This window comes from Corvus brachyrhynchos, unplaced genomic scaffold (assembly GCF_000691975.1).
Source record: "Corvus brachyrhynchos isolate BGI_N302 unplaced genomic scaffold, ASM69197v1 scaffold60, whole genome shotgun sequence".
Lineage (NCBI taxonomy): Eukaryota > Metazoa > Chordata > Aves > Passeriformes > Corvidae > Corvus > Corvus brachyrhynchos.
In genome coordinates this window covers 518,339-538,387 of record NW_008236767.1, presented here as the reverse complement: position 1 = coordinate 538,387, position 20,049 = coordinate 518,339, and the positions used below count along the sequence as shown (strand labels likewise).

General features: G+C 35.2%; 1 protein-coding gene across 1 annotated transcript; it reads left to right on the top strand.

The window, feature by feature from the left end:
* The first annotated feature begins 1,037 nt into the window (after window positions 1–1,037).
* On the top strand, window positions 1,038–19,918 carry B4GALT6 (beta-1,4-galactosyltransferase 6). The gene is made up of 9 exons (XM_017727404.1): window positions 1,038–1,266; window positions 4,578–4,694; window positions 5,053–5,166; window positions 9,285–9,409; window positions 9,905–10,021; window positions 10,834–11,021; window positions 13,224–13,346; window positions 14,131–14,232; window positions 15,486–19,918. The coding sequence occupies exons 1-9, from the start codon at window positions 1,206–1,208 to the stop codon at window positions 15,631–15,633; spliced, it is 1,095 nt and encodes a 364-aa protein (XP_017582893.1). The 5' UTR covers window positions 1,038–1,205; the 3' UTR covers window positions 15,634–19,918.
* The last annotated feature ends 131 nt before the right edge of the window (window positions 19,919–20,049 follow it).

Genomic DNA, 20,049 nt, shown 5'->3' with positions numbered 1-20,049 from the left:
TTATGTTCTGCCTGTCAACCAGATAACTAATGAAGGTGTTAAAAGAGACTGAACCCACTATTGACCCCTGGTGTACATCACTGGTCACTGACCTCACCCTTTGGGCTTGGTCAGTCAGCTTTTGATCCAGTTCACCGTTTGCTCAGCTAGCCTGTACATCAACAGTTTGTCCATGACGATCTTATGGGATACAGGGTGAAAGGTCTTATTGAAGTCCTGGTAGACAATGCCCCCTGCTCTTTCCTTATCTATCTTTCATCATAGAAGGTTATCCAGTTGGTTGACTGTTCCTGATGATTTTCTTGTCATTCATGTACCTGAAGAATGGTTTCCAGGTTTAGCTGCTCCATCACCTTCCCAGGGATCAAGCTGAGGCTGATCAGCCTGTACTTCCCTGGGTCCTCCTTCTTGAAGATAGGAGTGACATTTGCTTTCCTCTAGTCCTCAGGCACTTCTGCCACTCATCATGATTGATCAAAGATGGTCAAGAGTGGCTGTGCAATGACATCTGCCAGCTCCCTTAGCACTTGGTAAATCCTGTAAGGGCCCATGGACTTAACCCATGTCCTGTTTGCTGAAGTCTTCCACTGAGGGCAAGGGTACAATTTCCTTGTTCCAGACTGGTCTCAGGGACTTGGACTTCCTGAAGACTGGCCTTGTTAATAAAGTCTGAGAGACAGGTGACATTGAATATGGCAGACTTACCCATGCGTCTTTCTTGTTGAGCAGTGGGTTCACATTCTCCTGAGTTTTCTTCTTGTCACCTGTGTACTTACAGAAATGCTTCTTGTTGTCTTTGACATCCCTGGCCAGACTTAGTTCCATTTCGGCTTTAGCTTTCCTAGCTGTCTCCCTGGATGCTCAGATATCGTTTCCATATTCCTCCTGCATTACCTGGGCTTGTTTCCTCCCACTGTATTATGTTTGTGTTTGATTATTTTTTTTTCCAGGAGGTCCTTGTTCATCCATGGCCTCCTGGCGTTTTATCTCTTTTCATATTCATTGAGATGGATCTCTCATAAGCTTGAAGGAGATTATTCCTGAATATTACCCAGCTTTCTTGACCCTATCATCATTTAAGGGCCGCATCCCGTAAGACTCCACCACACAGATGTTTGAAGACACCAAAGTCTTCTCTTGAAGTCCAGAGTTGTGAGCTTTCTTTTGCTTCTTCCTGCCCCTAGGATCCTGAACTCTACCATCTCATGATCTCTGCAGCCAAGGCTGCCTTTGGTCTTCCTATCCCCAGTGAACCTCTTCTCCTTGGTAAGTATGAGGTTCTGCCGGTCACTTCCTCTCACTGGCTCTAACACTTGTGTCAGGAAGTTGCCATCAGTGCACTCCTTCTGGAGTTTTATCTGGCTGCCTTCTGCTATCAGTCATCCCCCACCCCCTAGAAGGAAAACTGTATTTCTCTGTTGCACTTCTGGCCTGTGTGGATTGAATACTTTATTGCTGTTGCTGCTGGTTGATGTGACATGTGAACTGTGCTCTTTTTCACAGGTCTTTGACAGTAGATGAGATTTATTTTTAGAACTAAATTAATATCTTTGATTTTTGCCTGATGTTTTAGCTTCTGACGTAATTAATTGGCTGCTCGAGCACCTGCTGCTACCTAAGGAGCTGCTGAATGATAGTGGAATAAACTGAGCAGATCTGTATTCCTTGTAACTGGTTGTGCCAGACACCCAGGGACACAGACTGCCCACAAAGGGAGAATGTTTTATTTTGCTTATGTCTTTCAGTAGAGTTGGATAGTGAGTTGACAAGCAGCTCAGCCAGAAAGAGGAGGAAGTCTAAAAGAATTACTTGATAAAAACATGGCAAGGTTAGATCTTCCTGGTAGCAAGAGCAGCTCTTGAATCCTTAAGAGTATTCAAGGTGGCAGCAGACTTTACCTGGTTGGGTTTTTTTTTCAATTACATCTTTTCATGATGTCTATTTTTGAGACAAATGCCTTTTCTAACTTTCTCACAAAGGTCTTGTGTGTTTGTTCAAATTTTTCTCCTCTATGTCAGAAGGAGTAAGCTTTACTTCACTAAAGGGAAGATATATGTGCTTTTGCAGAAAATCTTGTTTTTCCAACGTTTATGTCTACATTATCTGGACTTCAGTAACATTTCCCATAAAAATTAACATTTACATGGCTCTCTTGACTTTGTTGTGGACTTGTTTGAAAATCTAACTCTCAGTTCTTTACCACATCAGGTTCCTAAAACTTTTGCCCTTCATATTGTTTCCTCCATCTCACTTCAGGGCTGTGAGCAAGCAACGGTGAGGACTTAGCTGTTAGCCATATCAACCTACCACATTTGGTTTATGTGAACTAAGGTTATACTTCTGTAAACCTGCTGAAAGCTCTATAAACCTGCAGAGTTAAAAATTCAAGTGACTTGGGCTTTTGGTATCACATTAAAAAGGAGAATAAAGCACACAGTCTTCTAGAGGTTATCTCTGAAATCAGTATTTACTAACGTATTTATATTAAAAACCCCACTTTATTTTAGTATTGGAATAGGAAGGTATTGAAGAGAAGAGCTGTACCTAGGGGAGAAAAAAACTTTTATGGGGAAAAAGAAAGGTTGATACCAACTTAAAATATGTTAACGTTTGAAGAAAGAAATTTTTTGTTAATTAGGAATATTTTGTCCTATTTGGAAAGCAAAGATACGCGTTTTACTTTCAGGAAAGCCTTGCATTTTGAAATTGTTTGTTTGAAGGTAAAGAATTGTTCTTGGAGGAACAGATCTAATTGCCTTTATGTTGATTCCTAAAGGAGGAGGTTTCTTTAGTAGGTAACTTCATATATGAGTTCACAAATTGCGCAGATTCCTTGAAATGCTTAGTAGAGACACCCTAAAAATCCCAGTATTTGAATGGAAAACTACAAATGTAATTAAATAATAGGAACCACATCATTACTTTATGTGAATTGGGTTAAAATGTTGAGAACTTTTTGTGTAGTTTTTCTGTAGTTTTTTGTTATCTGTTGTCTTAAATCCTGATAAGAATCTTTCTTGTGGGATTTCCTACCTCTGTCATCAGGCCAAAGTTGTAGTTTTTTGTTTTGTTTTGCTTCTCTTTAGTGGCCAGAAGGTGTTGAGACAATTTCAGGATCCTAGCAGCTGAGTAACTTTTATACTCATGTAAGCTCTTGTTAACCAACACAGCTAGTCATGCTGTCCAAGGGTTTGAGAATTACATGCCATGCATGGCACCTGGCATGTCCAGAGCCTCTCTTTTGGCTGTTAATATTCCTTGTTTTAATAAGGAGCACTTTGAAAGCCAGGAGAACCCCTCCATTAATTCTTTTAAAAAATAAAGACATTGTTTTAGGGCTTTGAAATAGTATTCTTTGAAATATTATGCTGGTGTTTTTATCTCTGTAGGTGTCGGTAGTACTGTTTGTTAATGTGGTGGAATGAATTACTGTATTTTCCTCTGGAAATGCCCCCAGTCCATTACACACAGTTCTCTGTAGCTCTAGACTCTCTGTGTTGAGCTGGAAGAAATTACGAGTTGATCTGGAGTTACTTGTGTCATGCCACTGGTGGTGGGTCATCTGATGGAGTCCCTGAGATAATTTTCTAACTTTTCTTTAATATCTTTATTTATTTTTCACTCCTGATATGTTTAGTTATTTCCTACAAAGGTGCAGAGCTTTTTTTTTTTTTGTTAGGGTGGTTATTAGTTACGGGGAGCCAAATATCCCCCAGACAACTGGGTGCTTAATGTTGGTGAAGTGGCAGATGATCCCTTTGACCCTCTGCTGCCTTCTGTAAAGGAAATTTATCCTTCCCTTTCCAATATTCTTTTAGGTCTTTGAGTTCTGGGTAGGCATTTGCTCACTCAGATACAAATGCAGCTTCATTTCTACCTTACTAACTTCTGCTTAATGCAAAGAAATATCTTGAGATCACATTTGGGGCTTGGGGTGCAAGATTGAAACAGAAATATTTCATGCTGTTGTTGTTAGTGAGCCACTTAATTACTCAGAATGTTGATTTACTCACCCTTGATGCCTATAATAAATATTTCATGTATAATTATAAAACATTAATACTTTGAGATTGGCAGTGATTTGTAGCAGTTGTATAACAAAGCAGCTGTTTGGAGTGAATGAATAGCAGTGCATTTTGACTGAAAGTTGTGTTAAAAAGTGAGTAAAAAAAGGGACCATTATATGGGACTAAATGATTTTTTTGACTTTTTTTTGTCCTATATTTCAATGATGAGATGTATTTACATAAGAAAATCTTTTTATTGGTAAATTAAATTTTCCTGTCACCCTCAGCTGCTTTTTGTAAATGAAAGAGAAATGAAAGTGTCATATAAAATTTCTATTGACATTCTGTAGTTTTTGGGTTTGTATAGAGCCATGGTTATGAATCCATTTTAGTCTTTTCTATTGTTGCTGTTAGGTTTTATTGTGTGGACCTTCATCTCAAAGAACTATTGTTCACTGACCATGGATTCAGACAGAGTAAAAAATGTTGAACACATTGTAGATGTATATTAGAATAACTTGGAAATACATTATTTTAATACAAATTCAAAATTGATTTTTGTTTTACCAGCAAACACATATCTCTTTATGGTGCAAGCTCGTGGTATAATGTTGAGAGAAAATGTAAAAACGATAGGACACATGATAAGATTGTACACTAACAAAAATACTACACTGAATGGCACAGGTAAGAATATTTCTTACTTAATTTTTAAAAGGCCTTTTTAAAAAAAAAAAAAAAAAGCCAATCATTAATGACGTAGCTTGATTATGAAAATGTCGACCCAAATCCTACTTCTCTGTAATTGGAGTGAAGGTCAAATAGTTGATACTATTTATCAGTTCACTTTAATAGGAAATATATGTGGCAGCTGTAACAAAGATACTTCTATTTAATTATTATTCCTCTAGTGCAATAAAATGCTTTTTAAATCATGCTGCTAGGAATTTGTTAACTAAAAATTAATGCTCTCACCTGCATGATGATATGTTACAATTATAGTGGATAATATAGGTTTTTACAAAAATCAATTCTTCTTTTTAAGATTATCCTGAAGGAAACAATTCTAGTGACTGTGTTGCTCAAACAACAATGTATCTTCCAGAGAACTTCACCTACTCTCCTTACCAGCCTTGTCCAGAGAAGCTGCCTTACATGAGTAAGTTTTAAACTGACCTTAATGTTTATCTAGTAAGTTAAATTGTATTTTAAACAAGACACAGTTATTTTAATATAAAATATAATTATAAGGAGTAATGAAATAACATACATCTGATAATGGACAGAAGTTTGCCTGTAACTAATGTGTTACTGAAGTTTTGGTCTCTTTACTAATCACCTTTACTAATTTGAAATCACGTAATTAAACTACTGATTTGTAGGAGAGAAAATTTCACATAGTTTCTGAAGTTACTTGTGATGCATTCCAGAATTCTAACCTCTTGTCTTTTAGACACCTGACTTAATCTGTGGGCTGTCATTCAGCATGAGCAAGTAATTAAACATTCAATAGAGCAGTTCAGATCCATATCATACCAAAAATTGTTGCTGACAGCTAAACTGAATTCTGATCAATTTTTCTTCGAAGAAAAATAGTGGATTGCATTAGAATAATCTAGATTCCATTATAACCTTTCTAAAAATCTCAACTGAGAAGTTTATTTGTTGAAGAAAACAGAAACAGTGCATGTTATCTGTGTTTCTTTTCAATAATGCCAGTTTCTAAGCTTTGTTTCTTAGATTTTAAATATGCAGACATGGAGCCAAAAATATAGATCAGTTGCTGTTGCTTGTGAAACTAAACCATATAGAAAACTGTCTTAAGCCAGGTAGTAATTAGCCCCATGGTGTGATAATATCCTTATTTCAGCCTCTTTCTCTCCAGACATAGGGTTTCACTTTCAAAATCATATTTTTTATATAATATTGAACATATAAACAAATAAAACCAAATTATTCCAATAGTAAATATTTTAGCTACTTTTGGAAACAAAAATTTCAACGAATATCAAATCTGGATAATCAGAGAAACAAGAGTGATGATTTTGCTGACTGAAAAATGCATATAAATTAGTATTTTTAATGGCATTTTCAAGGGATCTGGCTGTTGGAATTCTGTCAGATTAGCTGAAAACTAAGTAATTCTACCAGTAATCTCTCTATAGATCTCCTTGATGCTGCTTTCCTTTTACCATTTTGTTTTTGTTGTTGTTTTTTTTTGTTAGTAATTGCTTTGTGCTTCTTCTGTCCTATTTAATTTAATAGAGAAATAATTTTAATAGAAAATTATTCACTGGATAAGTTGCTTTTCAACAAAGGGGTATGTGTTTCACTTTTTGGTTTTCATGTATACCGTTTTAATCATCATCTCTTTCTAATTATAGTCTAAATAAAGCATCTCTGAAGATCATTTAATTTAATGAAATGTTGTAGGAAATGTGAGATAGCCAGGGAAGAAAGTGTTGAATCGTGTATACTTTGACATGCTTAATTAGTCTAAGGTTATTATAGAAGTCATCTTTTCTTCTTTGCATCAACTTGCCAAATTTATGTCATGAAAGGGGTATGGTAAAATCATATTTGGTCCCAAGTACATACGCTCTTAAAATAGGAGCAGCTATTGCCTTTTTTGTGTAACTCAGTCTTACAGGTTATAACCCACTGGTTGAGCAATGCTGTTCTAATTCATAAGCAAATCTCCTCTTTGAGATAGAAGCAGTACAAGAATCTGTCTGTCTCTTCCTTTGTAGATAAATTGATAATCCCAGCCTTTCTAGACTGCATAGTTTCTAAAGCTCTTGTCACTCTTGATCTTTTTGCACCGTAGACTGTCTTAGATTTGATTTCTTTGTAAATCATCATAACTGGCTTAAATCCTGGTTACAAAACAATTTAGTTTTGTAAAACTTCTCTTTTTTTTTCTCATAGCAGCAGTTAATACATTCCAGGATGAGATTTTCTATTTTTGTACAAGTGCATTGCATTGGCTCATATTAATGTGCAATCCATTACAAACTGTAAAACTGTCTCTCTACATACTGCAGCAAAGCCAGGTATTGCTTGTTTTGCTGTGCATGCTTCATTTTTTCCTTCAGTAACAAACCATTCTTTTTTTTTTTAATTAATTTTACTTTATTGGTTTCTGTATCTGATTTGTTGAAACAATTTTTTTTTCTGATTTTCTTCTTCAAAATGCTTTTTGCTTTCTCAGCTCTCTTATTTTGCAGGTTGTATAAATGTGTTTTATTGCAGCCTGCTAGAGACTAATGGAAGTAGTGACTAGTAAGCCCAGTTATTTACAGAGACACCTTCTCCTGCTCCCCACCAGTGACAGGGAAAAAATGCTGATTTCTATTCGCTCATCTGTGTACTTTTGATAGTACCAATACTTCAGGTTTTACTAAAGCTGCTTTTTAAACACTCTGGTTGGAATTTCATTATGTCCCATAAAGTTAGAAACACCTGCTTTATCTAAATACTGTTTTACCATTTGATGGTTTTTTTCTAATTTAAACTCTGTAAGGATCTGTTCACATCTGAACTTTTCTCAGAAGACTGAGGTATCTGAGTCACATCATGTGTTATTTGCTCCCCTTTCTGGTGTAGTAATTGGCCTTTATTTATCTTTATTTTCCTTTTAGATTCTGTAATTGAAGTGAAAGGCTCTTGTTGCTTTTCTGTCTCTTGGTAGTTGAAATTGATTTTTTAAATTTCTTTTTTTTAATTTATTTTGTACATGTTTATATGCTGGTCCTTTGATTGACCTTGAATTTATATTTCTTAAGATTTCTTTCTTGGGTTATTGAAGAGTTTCAGACACAGCCATTATGATAATCTAAACTTATTTTTTAAATAATTATTTTTATTTTAAAATATTATTTAATTTTTTTTTAAACCTCTGTAGGATTAGCTTGTTCTAGTGTCTATCTATACAGGATTTTTAGCAACTGCCAGGTTTCCTTTTTTCCTAAAATAATTAAATAAATGTGGGTTTCTTTAAATCTTCTCTTGAAATAGTGTACTGTTCTTTATAATTTTTCACCTATGATTTTACATTAAAAAAATAGTTACCTTCTTCATTTGCAAGTAGTACTATATTTAATCATATCCAAAACTAAAGTAGCTCTTGCAGTATCTTCTACCTTCTTCTGAAAACAATAGTTATTCCTAGTATGTTCCAAAAATGTCAATATTTAGAGAAGATTTAGATAACTAGTCAGCGACACAAAGCAACGTATTGGGCACAAATAGGATCTTTTGGGTATGGACACAGGGGAGAAAATCAAAGTGATTTTTTGACTGACTTTAAAATACCAACCCTCACCAAAATACTTAACTTTCTAGACAAAAATAAGAATAATATTTTATAGTGTTTGTCAGAAATTTCTTGCAAGATTTTTATTTGATGATTTAGAGTGTAGTAGTTGCTGAAGAATGACTTGAGCTTCTGGTTAATGACTGCTATATTAGTCTTCTCCCCAGATTTTCTTGATTCTTTTTATTGCTTTTGTGGGTATTTACTATGAATCATTATTTCCAGTTTTGAACTTTTTCACATGCATAAACTAATGACTGACATCTTCCAGCTATCAACTAAATGTTAATATTTTCTCATAGTAAGTACTAACCTGATTTTTTTCGAACCATATTGTGGTCCTTATTCAATTACTTACTGAATTCCACTCTAATGCCTTTTGCAAAAGCTTTTCCCATTGGGGTCATTAGTTCTACCAGTGGTAATTCTCAAATCCAGCCCATTGCTATGAATTGGTTTGAAGCAGATAGTGGTGGATTAGTGGATGAAGACTCTACATGAAACGTGCGTATCATCTAAAATTTAAATTGAGGAAGTTTGTTGAGTGTAGCGATGATGCATTTTCTTTTAATGTGAAAGTGGAGGAGGAAGGCACACAGAATTTGAGTAAAGGTTCAGTAGTGCAGATGATGTAGGATTGTTAACAGTGGTAGTTGAAATGAAAGGCAATCCAAATTTTCTGTAATAGATGCAGAATTCAAATTACTTTGCTTGTTCTGTGTCCTCTGAAATGAGTATTTTTTTAATAGGTTTTATGGAAGGATTGTTTGTTTTTGGAAATACTGAAATTCATTCTGTAAAAAATTAAAGATTAAGAGGATAGTATAAATTGGTACTTTTTAGTCTGTAGGTAGTAGTGTAACTACAAATTTCTGATGCCATTTGTCCGTGATATCCCTTGTAGTGTTAGATCAGTTGTCTTAATTGAAATTAATAAATAAGGGTTTTTTTCCTCTCTTTAGGAGGCCTTATTGACGTCAATATGAGTGAAATTAGTTTTGATGAAATTCAGCAACTGTTTTCAAAAGATTTAGACATTAAACCAGGAGGACACTGGAAACCAAATGACTGTAAGCCACGGTGGAAGGTGAGATGCTGATTTTCTGTTTTGGTTTATTTTTTCGTGTTGATATGTAAGAATAGTTCGCCATTGCAGGCACTCAGTCTTTTGGTGCTATATATGTAGTATGTCATAGTATTTGTAGTATGCCATCTGTGCTCAAGAAGAAACTTCAGCTAGGAGAAAAATTTGAAATGGATCATCAAGAACTTTCAAAGGTTCATTAGCTGTTGTTACTAAAGATTTCATCATATGCATGCAAATCTATCCTATGTGTCTGTTGCTTGAAGTACAACTAGAAGCAGGTGAACATAAAATGAAAATCTTGTTTATGTGTTACTCACATTTTTTTTCTTAATTACTTGAGCAAATTTCCAACACGCTTTCCTAGGGGGAACCAACATGTAAAACACTGAGCCAATATAAATGTAAAAGTTGAAAAGCCACAGGAAACTTGATTTTTATTGAAATCTTAACATTTTAAGATGCTGATGTAATAGCTTAATTTTTTTTTTCCTGAAGGTGGCTATCCTTATTCCTTTTCGGAATCGTCACGAGCATCTTCCAATTTTTTTCCGTCATCTGATACCTATGTTGCAGAAGCAGCGGCTGGAATTCGCCTTCTATGTTGTTGAACAGGTAACAGCATCTACTTGAAAAGTGACTTCTCAAGATTCCTTACTAAAAGGGATTTGATATTCTTACCAAGATTTGGATGAATCCAGAATTTCAAAATTGTTACTCTACTCTTCTTCTCCTTTAAATGGAAAAGGAAAGTTCACCTCCTTTCCCCAGTTTAAGCAGTGGCCAGATACATGATGCTTTTTTTCAAATATGGGCTGATATTTTGTAGGTAATAACATGGCCTCTTAGAATCTATTGTCATTGTAAGTTTTCAAGGCAAAAAAGTAGGTCAGCAGCAGTGTTCCTCAGGGCTCAATTCCAGGGCCTTACGTTCAGTGGATGCAGGAGCCGAGTGCACCGTCAGCAGCTTTCTGATGATGTCAACCACACGTGTCAGTTGGACTTTTGAGTGATGCCTTTCAGAGGGATCTAGATAAATTGGAGCATTGGACAGTGATTAATGGGAAGAAATTTAATAAGTCAAAATTGCACTCTGCACCTAGGATGGAGTAAAGCCAGGCACAAGTGTAAACTGGGAGAGGAGTGACTGGAGAGCAGCCCTGCACAAAGGGGTCTGGGGGTGCTGTTTGGAAGCCGGAACCAGGCTCAGTCCTGGCTCACAGGAGTCAGCAATGTGTGCCCTGCCAGCCAGGAGGGCCAACCCCATCGTGAGGTGCATCCAACCCAGCATGACCAGCCAGACAAAAAAGGCATCACTGTCTTTTTTTTTTTTTTTTGTGTGTGTGTTAGAGTATGTTTTTCTCATAGTATTGAAATTTTTGTCTCTCCTTGGTTTTTACAATGTCTCCGTTGTTTTCTGTGTGAAGACAGGTACACAACCTTTTAATCGTGCAATGCTCTTTAATGTTGGCTTCAAAGAGGCAATGAAGGATGCTGTCTGGGACTGCATAATATTCCATGATGTGGATCACCTACCTGAGAATGACAGAAATTACTATGGATGTGGAGAAATGCCACGCCATTTTGCAGCAAAGCTGGACAAATACATGTACATGTAAGTAAAGAGTTTTATTCACATTTTTTCTTAAGTACCCAGGAATATTTTAAAAGTGTATGAATTTTGTGACACTAAATACAGTAGGTGAAAACAGCAAACCGACCTCCTGTTACGCTATTTACAGAAATGACTATTTAGTTACTAAAATAAAGATTTAAATTTAGTGTCTGCATTTGATATGTTACTAATTAGAAGATATTATTTATAATTTTCAATGTTGAGCTTGTTGCAGTGAGGTTGACCTTGAAAAAAAAATGGTTTGTGTGTCAAGGGGGAAAATCCTATCTAACTGACTAGAAATGTTTTCTGGCTACATAAACCCTTGTACTGGCTGTTACAAAAGAAAAGCAGATAATCTGCAGCAAAATATCACAGGAAAAATGTCTGTCTTTATTTTCTCATAAATGTACACTTTTATTTCTGTTTCATACTGCTTTTTAAACTGAAGATTTTCTTACTGCTGGACCATTTTGTATATTGTCTTTCAGTCTCTACATTTGGTGAATGTAGTGGGACCTGCAGTTTTCTTGCCTCCTTTTCTTCTGCCAGTTTACATTAATGATGTGCCACTTGCTTTTTAACACTCTGCTATCTCGTGATGTTCTTGGAATCATTTCACGTGAAGCTGTAGCTTATTGCTTGCTATGTGTAGGCATTTGCTATCCTGAACTTGTGAAGTTAATCAGGTTGACAACCTGGTCAACCAACAGATTAAAAGCAATGCCTTGAAACCATGGCTCTCTCTGGACATCAAGTTGTCAACCAATCAGCAGTTAAATGTTTAAAGATTTCATGTGTATTTAAAAATACAAAAGTTAGCACTCATGAATATAGATAAGAGATTTCATCTATCTTTATATGTACTTGTAAAACACTCTATGTATTTATATATACATTTATAAAATGTCTGAATAGGTAAGTATTTACAAAATTGATGAATGTAGAAATGAAACCAGATTTATAAAATACAAAAATAAATAAACCTCTAAACAGTCCTGTTAACTGTCATATTCCAGTTGGTTTTGGTTGGTGGTCTTGTTTTGGGTTGACTGTGGTTTTTCATTGGTTATTTTGGAGGTATGTATGTGGGGTTTTTCAGAGAGGGAGAGAGGGGGGTTAGAACACTTGCTACTTCAGTTAAATGTTGAAAGGCAAATATAGTTGCAACCTTCCCCAAATGCTTTTCAGATTTGGTTGAATCCTGTTTTTTCACAGAGATCAGAAATTGCATGGTTTTATATTTGTTTTTCTTTCCCCTTGCATTCTGGAGTTATTTGTCCTTCAGTGTGGCAATTGTGTCCTAAGCAATGGTAAATCTTTCAGTAGATAGTCTTAACTCCTTGAAGGTTCCAGATTTGGAAGTGTCTCCTGAGACACTTCTGTTTTATGGAATTGTGTGCTGCTTCTGAAAGAAAGCTGCTTTACTGTAGCAGCTTCTGGGTTAAGGATGCCAGTTAATATTGATGGAAGTAAATATAGATATTTATTTTTTCTAGGTTGACAGAGTGTTTTGAGGACTGGAAATGACATTGGCTGGGGCATAGTATTTTGTATGGATATTGTGGCTGTTCATGTTGGCCAATTGCTTACTGCTTAATAATATATGTTAGCAATTACTGTTGCTTACTGAAAGAAAAGTATGTAGATCCTTTTGATTCAGAAGTTTATCTTTTAAAAACTGGAAAGTGTTTTTTTAAATCAGTGTGCCATTCACTGTTTAATTGGTGCTCTTAAGCTGTTTCTCTCAAGTTTTAAGAGTTCTGTAGAATATAGTAAAGAATTAAAATTATTTAATTGATGCGTTACTGATTTGTAATTTTTCAGTTGATTAAAGAGGTTTTTTCAGTTGAATAGTGTCAACATAAATAGTTTGAGGGCTTCACTTAACACTTCAGCTATGGGTCTAAATCAGCCATCTGAAATAGACTGGTAGACTGTTGTTTGTTATGGGTGATACTCTTTGGAGCTACAGTTTAAGAGCACCTTTTATGCGAATCAGACACTACTGCAAACCTTTTGTTCAGCTTGCTGTATGTCACTTCATGCTGGCAATCTGTGAACCAGTTTCCCTTAGTGAATACATTCAGCCTCTGTTCATGTCCTTAGTTTGGGGCTCTTGCCTTTTGGAAAGGTATTGTTCAAGAGAGGGCTACTTATCAAAGTTCAGCTAATGATATAGAATTTATCTTTTGTTTCCAGCCTTCCGTACAATGAGTTCTTTGGTGGTGTAAGTGGCCTGACAGTGGAACAATTCAAGAAGATCAATGGTTTTCCAAATGCCTTCTGGGGATGGGGTGGAGAAGATGATGATCTTTGGAACAGGTGAGTATTGAGTGCCTAGGTCTTTCTGTACCACCCACCCTTTGAGACCAGTTAGGTGTGTTTTCTTGTCACTTGTTACCTTTTCATAACTTGTTTTAAATGGACAAATTCTGCATAGTTTGCTTCAGAAATATCCGAATATACCATTTGAAGGGATAAGTATGATGTTCCTTTTTCTTGGCCTGGGGACAGCTAGCAGGTTTTTAAAAGCTAGGCCTTGTGACAAATAACAGAAAGAATAACAGGTAATCACACTAAGCATGTTGCTTCACTCTTGCTGCTAGCATTATGAAATACCATTCCACAGGCATGTAGAGTAAGCATCAGTTTCATATCTTAGGAGCAGTGTTTGAGAGAGAGGTTAATCTGTGAATACATTGGTAGTCCCACACTGGACAATGGACAGCACTGCTCATGGCATTACCTACTGCTCCCAGTGAATGAGTCTAAACTGTTCTAACTGAGCTATTGAAAGGCTCTGAATGAGTTTCTATATAAAGAGATATCTTTTAAAGGAAGAATTTTATACTTTTTTCTTGCTATTTTCACGTTTTTATGCTGGAACAAGCAGGAAATATTAAATATGAAATTATTATTATTTTGCACTTTGCCAGCTTTTTCAGTTGTTGGGTTTGGAGTGTTGCGGGTTTTTTTAGGAAGAGAATGTCAATGAACATAAAGACTTAGTTTTAAAATATTTGATGTGTATTTTTCACTTTTGCTTTAACTCGTATGGTGAGCTGTAAGAAGGTGTTTTTATAAATGTTTATGTATTTTATGGCAGGGTTCACTATGCTGGATACAATGTAACAAGACCAGAAGGCGATTTAGGGAAGTACAAATCCATTCCTCATCATCACAGAGGTGAAGTCCAGTTTTTGGGACGGTAAGAAAAACAGAGGAATGTTCAAATACTACAGCTAAAGATGTAAAATTTTTTTCTTGCATCCACACGTATGAATAAGCAGTCAGTTCTTATCGATGTTATTTCCTCTTTGGTGCTAAAATACCTATTTTTTTAAACACATTATATTTGCTGTTCAGATGTTTTTTATTTAACCATGAGAGAGACTGAGTTTGTGTGTCAGAAGACACTATCATCAGAATCTTTGATCCAGAATGTTATTGTTCCATAATAGTTTTGGCATTAGTGCTGGCAGGGCTCCATTAGTTGGCTATTTTGGATATTTTGCAAAAGGAGGCAATGCAGCTAGGGCAAATGACTCCTGCATGAAAACAGACTTTAAAACTCCTCAAGGATTGGTTTCTTCCTTCATATTTTATTCTTTTCTGAGATACAAGTCTTCTCATTTCTTGCACACATTGACTTAAATGTTTTCTTTTGGGATTCTTTTCTTTTGCTACAAAGTTACAAAACACTTAAACTGGCCAGGAAGTTCTGCCTGTCCTGGGATTTGAATAGAAACCAGAATGCAGCAGATGACCTACATGTAAAACTTAGAAGGTGAAACACAAAGTAAAGGGTTTATGATATATATTTTCCTGTAACTAGAAATATTGCTCAATTCTGTTATCAATGGATGTCTTTTTCTGGGAACATCCTTTTTCTCTTTTATTCATAATTTTGAATAGACACATGCAGTAGAGATGAGTAAATCTGTTCTATGAAACTAAAATGTATATGTGGGTAATACGGGGGATGGGAACTGTTTTTTAATCACCTCAAATTTAGATGTTTGCACATGCAGGAGTCTCAAGAGTGAAACGAAAATCAATTCAGACATTTAAATGTATAATGATGAACAGTGAAGATTCCCAAATCTTCCCTAGGCTCCTTAGTTTAATTTTATAGCAAAAGAACATGAAGAAATTGAATAATCTTTAAAAATCTATTTAGTTTGGGACCATAAAAAGTTTACATATTGAATGCCTCCTTTGTTATTTAGTCTTAATGTTAACTTGTATATGCAACCATAAAATCTAACTGTAGTAAAAATCTTCAAAAGCTTGCTTTTAAAGCCTAGGTAGGTTATTTGGTAATTTCAAAGGTTTGAAAGGTAGTTTCAGAATTTAAGGTATATTTCAAAATTAAATGACTGTCACAGTATCGCGTCTAACATCAGTTGAATTGTTTCTTGCAAATCTTTCTCATTTTTCTTCTTCCAACTCCTTCTGCAGATACAAACTTCTGAGGTATTCCAGAGAACGTCAGTATATTGATGGGTTGAACAATTTAGTATATACTCCTAAAGTACTTGTCAGTAGATTGTATAAAAATATAACTGTTAATCTCATACCAGAACTCGCTCCTGTTAGAGACTATTGATGGAAGTGGAATGGCAAGATATCCTACCAGAATAAACTTTTAACACTGGAAGCTACTGATAAACACTGTAAAACAAAACAAAACCAACAAACAGCAGCTTAGAATTAGAGTTTTTTCACCAATTGATGATGCATATTTGGGATGAGAAGTAAAGTGATTGTATGTACCATGCATTTTGTTCTGAAAGAAAAGCCAGCAGCTACCACTCAGATGTTTACAGCATGAGACTACTGTTCAAGCCTTCATTCTTCACACTCTCTATCTTAACTACTCAACTAAATAAACTGCAGAAAACAGACTTGTAGCTTCTCCGGAAATAAGGGCAGAGGCCTCTTCCAGGAATTTTTTATACTGAACTGCCCCTCTTCGTATTTAAATGAATGCTTTTGTTTCTTTTTAAAATGTGTTTTGTAAATATGTGATGTAAATTAATGTGTGTACATTGCTTTTCAGTTGTTCAATATTTTATGCTTCAGTATGTATTTGAGTGTGTTCTCGTTTGAATTCTATAGGAATGTTTTTATTAGCATGAAAGAACAAGTGTAAAATGTAAGTATGCTTATAAAAAGGTTATACCTTATGTGAAATGAAGGAAATATTAATTGTTGGCCAGCTATGACTGTAAACTGTTATACTAGTTTTGAGCTCTAGGCCTCCTGCATATCTATATAGAAAAATCACTTTCTTATATGAACCTGCTAGAAAGAAAGCTTTTAATTTTATTTATTGCCAGCAAAATTGTATGATACCCTGCCTGCCATCTGAATCGTATTTATATGCATATTGCATGTGTATTACAGAAAATCTTGCAGTTGTTGCATATTATGATCTACAGGAACTCTTAACTGTTTCCAAGTGTGCCACTAGTGTCAATGTCAGGGATTTTCATGCCTAAAACGCGATGTGTCTGGGTGCGTACAGTATTTTGGTATTGTCCTTTTTTTTTTTTTTTTAAATTCTAGTGAACAGCACTTTTATTCCTCCAAAATCAGAAGAGCCAAAAATGTGTCTTCATTGGAAGAATATTAAAGTTAGATTTTTAAGAGAATAATAAAGCATAGTTCTAATAGTTCTAATTCTTGCCGTGTGGGATTTTCAGCAGCACGGCGTTGGTCACACTGTTCTGCTGATGAGGATGGTGATGACATAAGCGGAACAGAAAGCAGGCCAATCCCAAGTGCTTTTTGAAATTCCACTCCTAATATATTATTCAATATAGCTATTTAAGGGCCTATTCTGGTAGAGTGCTGAGTGCTTCTATGATGCACTGAGGATCCTCAAGTCGATGACTGTCAATGAGATTGAGGTTGCACAGTCCTGCTAAGGATTGGTCCTGTCTGTTTCTCTATTTTTGTGGTGTTAAACGTATAAGTAACTAGCCTCTTTCCTTATCTTCTTATTTTCTCTTTACTTGTAATGTTATGCTACCTGAAAGTATCCCACTGCTAAGCATTATTATCTTTCTTAATATTTTTTTACATTCCTTGTTAATACAAAGGAAAAGGACCAGGTCATTTATTTTCTATGTTAATGCAAAGATAGTGACCAAGATATACTAAACTGTTTTGTTTGTCACAGTTACTCAACTCTTTAGGAACCAAAGACTGACTTCTGCTCCCATAATGAATGGAAAGCAGTATCTATAATAAGGATCGTTTACCCATAGAGTGTTCTGTAGGAGTGTTGACAAAGAATCCTATCTTTAAGTCATTACTGTATGTTGGTTTCCTGAATTGCTGCCACAGATGGTGTGGTGCTTTGTATATTTTAAGTTTGTTTGCCATAAACACGTTTTATTTCTTTGGCATCCCAGCAGCAAATTTTGCTCTTAGCCATCATTCAGTAATGTTATGAGCATAGCTGTAGGCATCCCAAATATTTAGTAGAAATATTATTATTTAAGTATTTGAGAACAATTATAAGGGATGTTTTTTACCATACTGGAATTACCTTAAAATCTACCAGTTAAACTAATATGCTTTAGGAATGATGTAATACAGTGGAAATAACTAAAAGCATAAAGTGAAGAAAACATCCTTCAAAAGCATGCTTAAGTGGTTTGATCACCTCCTGATAGATTTTTCTGTAACTGAGTGTATAGAACATTCAGAAGCATATGAAAAAGGGGAGATAATACACTCTATGTAAAATTAATTATCTTCAAAATAAAGATAGTCATTTCATAGCAGACTAATATGGTTCTTTAAGAACAGCAGAATAATTTTTTAAGTCCCTCATGTAATTTTGAAGTGATTTCTGGTTTTCAATACAAGTTCACCTACAATTTCACACCTAAGATTATGAAACATCCTTTGGTACCATAGGTCTGTACTGTTTTCTGAAGCATGCTTTTGTGCCCATTTCTTAGGCATTCTGTGAAATTCATGTGCAATTAAAAAAAAAATCGAATGCATATATATGTATATATACTTACATATATACATACTATATTACACATATGCTGTGGCTGAACTAATATAACTTTACAGCTTTAAGTGATTGATCATGTATGGTCCTAGAAAAATGTGATTAAACCAGTATGTGAATGGATTGTGACATATAGCTGAGTTCTTTAAAAGTTTACGTTTTGGTGCCCCAAAATGATGGATGTTAAATTATGAATTGTTGACCAACACTCTTCTCTAAATACCTTTTATCACTTTGTTGGGAAGTTTTAGAAGTTGCCATCTTAAATTACATCAAAATAGTGTTTGTATACTACCTGCTTGAACTCAGTACTCTTCTGTAGTGAATTTTAACATAGACAGTGCCTTCAAACAAAATAAATATGATGCAGAACTAAGAGTTGTGCACATTCCTTTTGATAATCTCATGGTTCTTGTAAAATGTAGAGAGAAACCGATCCCATTGGCTTTTGCATTGCTGACAAAGCCAAATAAAGGACATCTTCAAGGAGTGAACATGGAGGGAGAAGAAGGAGGAGAAGAAGAAGTGCTTTACAAGATACTGAAGGTCTTGCAAATTAGCAAGTAAAACATTACAGAAATATTAAGAGTAGAATCTGTTTAATATGCTAAGATACTCTGAAGCCCATTTTCTATATTTCAAATTTAAGTAGGAGAATATAAAATATAAAGTCCATTTTGCAAATAGGCAGTGTACTGAAAAGCAAGTGCAAAATGTCCTTTTTATTGGATCCTGGCACTCTATTTTTCTATTGTTATGTTTACTAATGACTGTGTTATAGTGGATTACTAATGAGCCAGCTGTTTAAAAAAATTAAAAGGATCCATTGCATATCAGCAAGTGGAAGTGTACTTAAGATTATTTTATTTGTAGAGGTATGTAAGATAGGCTTAATGAAAAATGCACTGAAACAAATGCTGGGAATTTCCTGTGTACTATCATAGTTTTGGGGTTTTTTGTTGTTCATGAAAATGTTTGTACTTTTTTATCATTGTCTTTTATGAAATATAATGTTCTAAAGATTGTGTTGGTTTGTTTATTCTGAGATTTTGTGGAAAAGATACCATCTTTGTGTTTTGTTTCTAGACAAAATGCTCATTTTTCTAGTGCTCGGTACCCCAAAGTAACAGCAAAAGGAAGCGACACACCTATCCAAATACATCAGGTTGGGCTGTGATGGGATCAAGCCTTAGGCTAGCAGGGTGTTTTCCTTTTCTTTGTATTTATAGGCTTTCAGCTTTTGGTTTTATTAGGCTAAGTGACTCAACCTTTTTTGCATACTTTTCCAAGACAGGGTTGCTGTCGTGTTGAATCTCCTAATGGTTCTTCCCTATATAAGGATTACTAGAATGGGAATAGAAGGATTCATCCATATTTCTCCTGGTATTAAACAGGACACTGATTTTCTCAGGATTCATCAGTTATCCTTATTTTTATTTGCATTTTTTAGCTATTATGGAAGTGTCTGATGGTTTGAGGTATGCAAGAAATTCTGGGGAGTACTTTAACTGGGGACAAATTTATTTGCAGAATTTTCTGTAAATACCTGAATAAGCTTCTTCAGGTATGTTTGAGTGACATACTTTTCTGAAACAAAGGCTTCTGGTCTGTCTTTGAAAGTGTCGCCAGTTCTGATATATTGGAAAACAGGAAAGGAGGCATTTTAAGTGTGTGTAGCCTTCTTAGCATCTTTAAATGCTGTTCTACCATACTGTCACCTTTACCTTCTTTCACTTCTATGTCTCCAAAATCAGAATTGAGAGATGAGTTTATCTGATAATTGTGTGGGGCCCTGAGTTAGTAATCCCATGTGACTTCATCTGTTGTGGGCTTCATTAATAAAACACTGGAGATGGTAGTGGTGGATTGTATTTTCTGTGTGCTTGCTTTTCATGAGACACCTTTCACAGACACGTTTTGTTCAATTCCTTTGCAAGAAGAAATTTAGTTTTTCAACTTCATGGAAGACTGGTTTATTCTCAGAGTCCC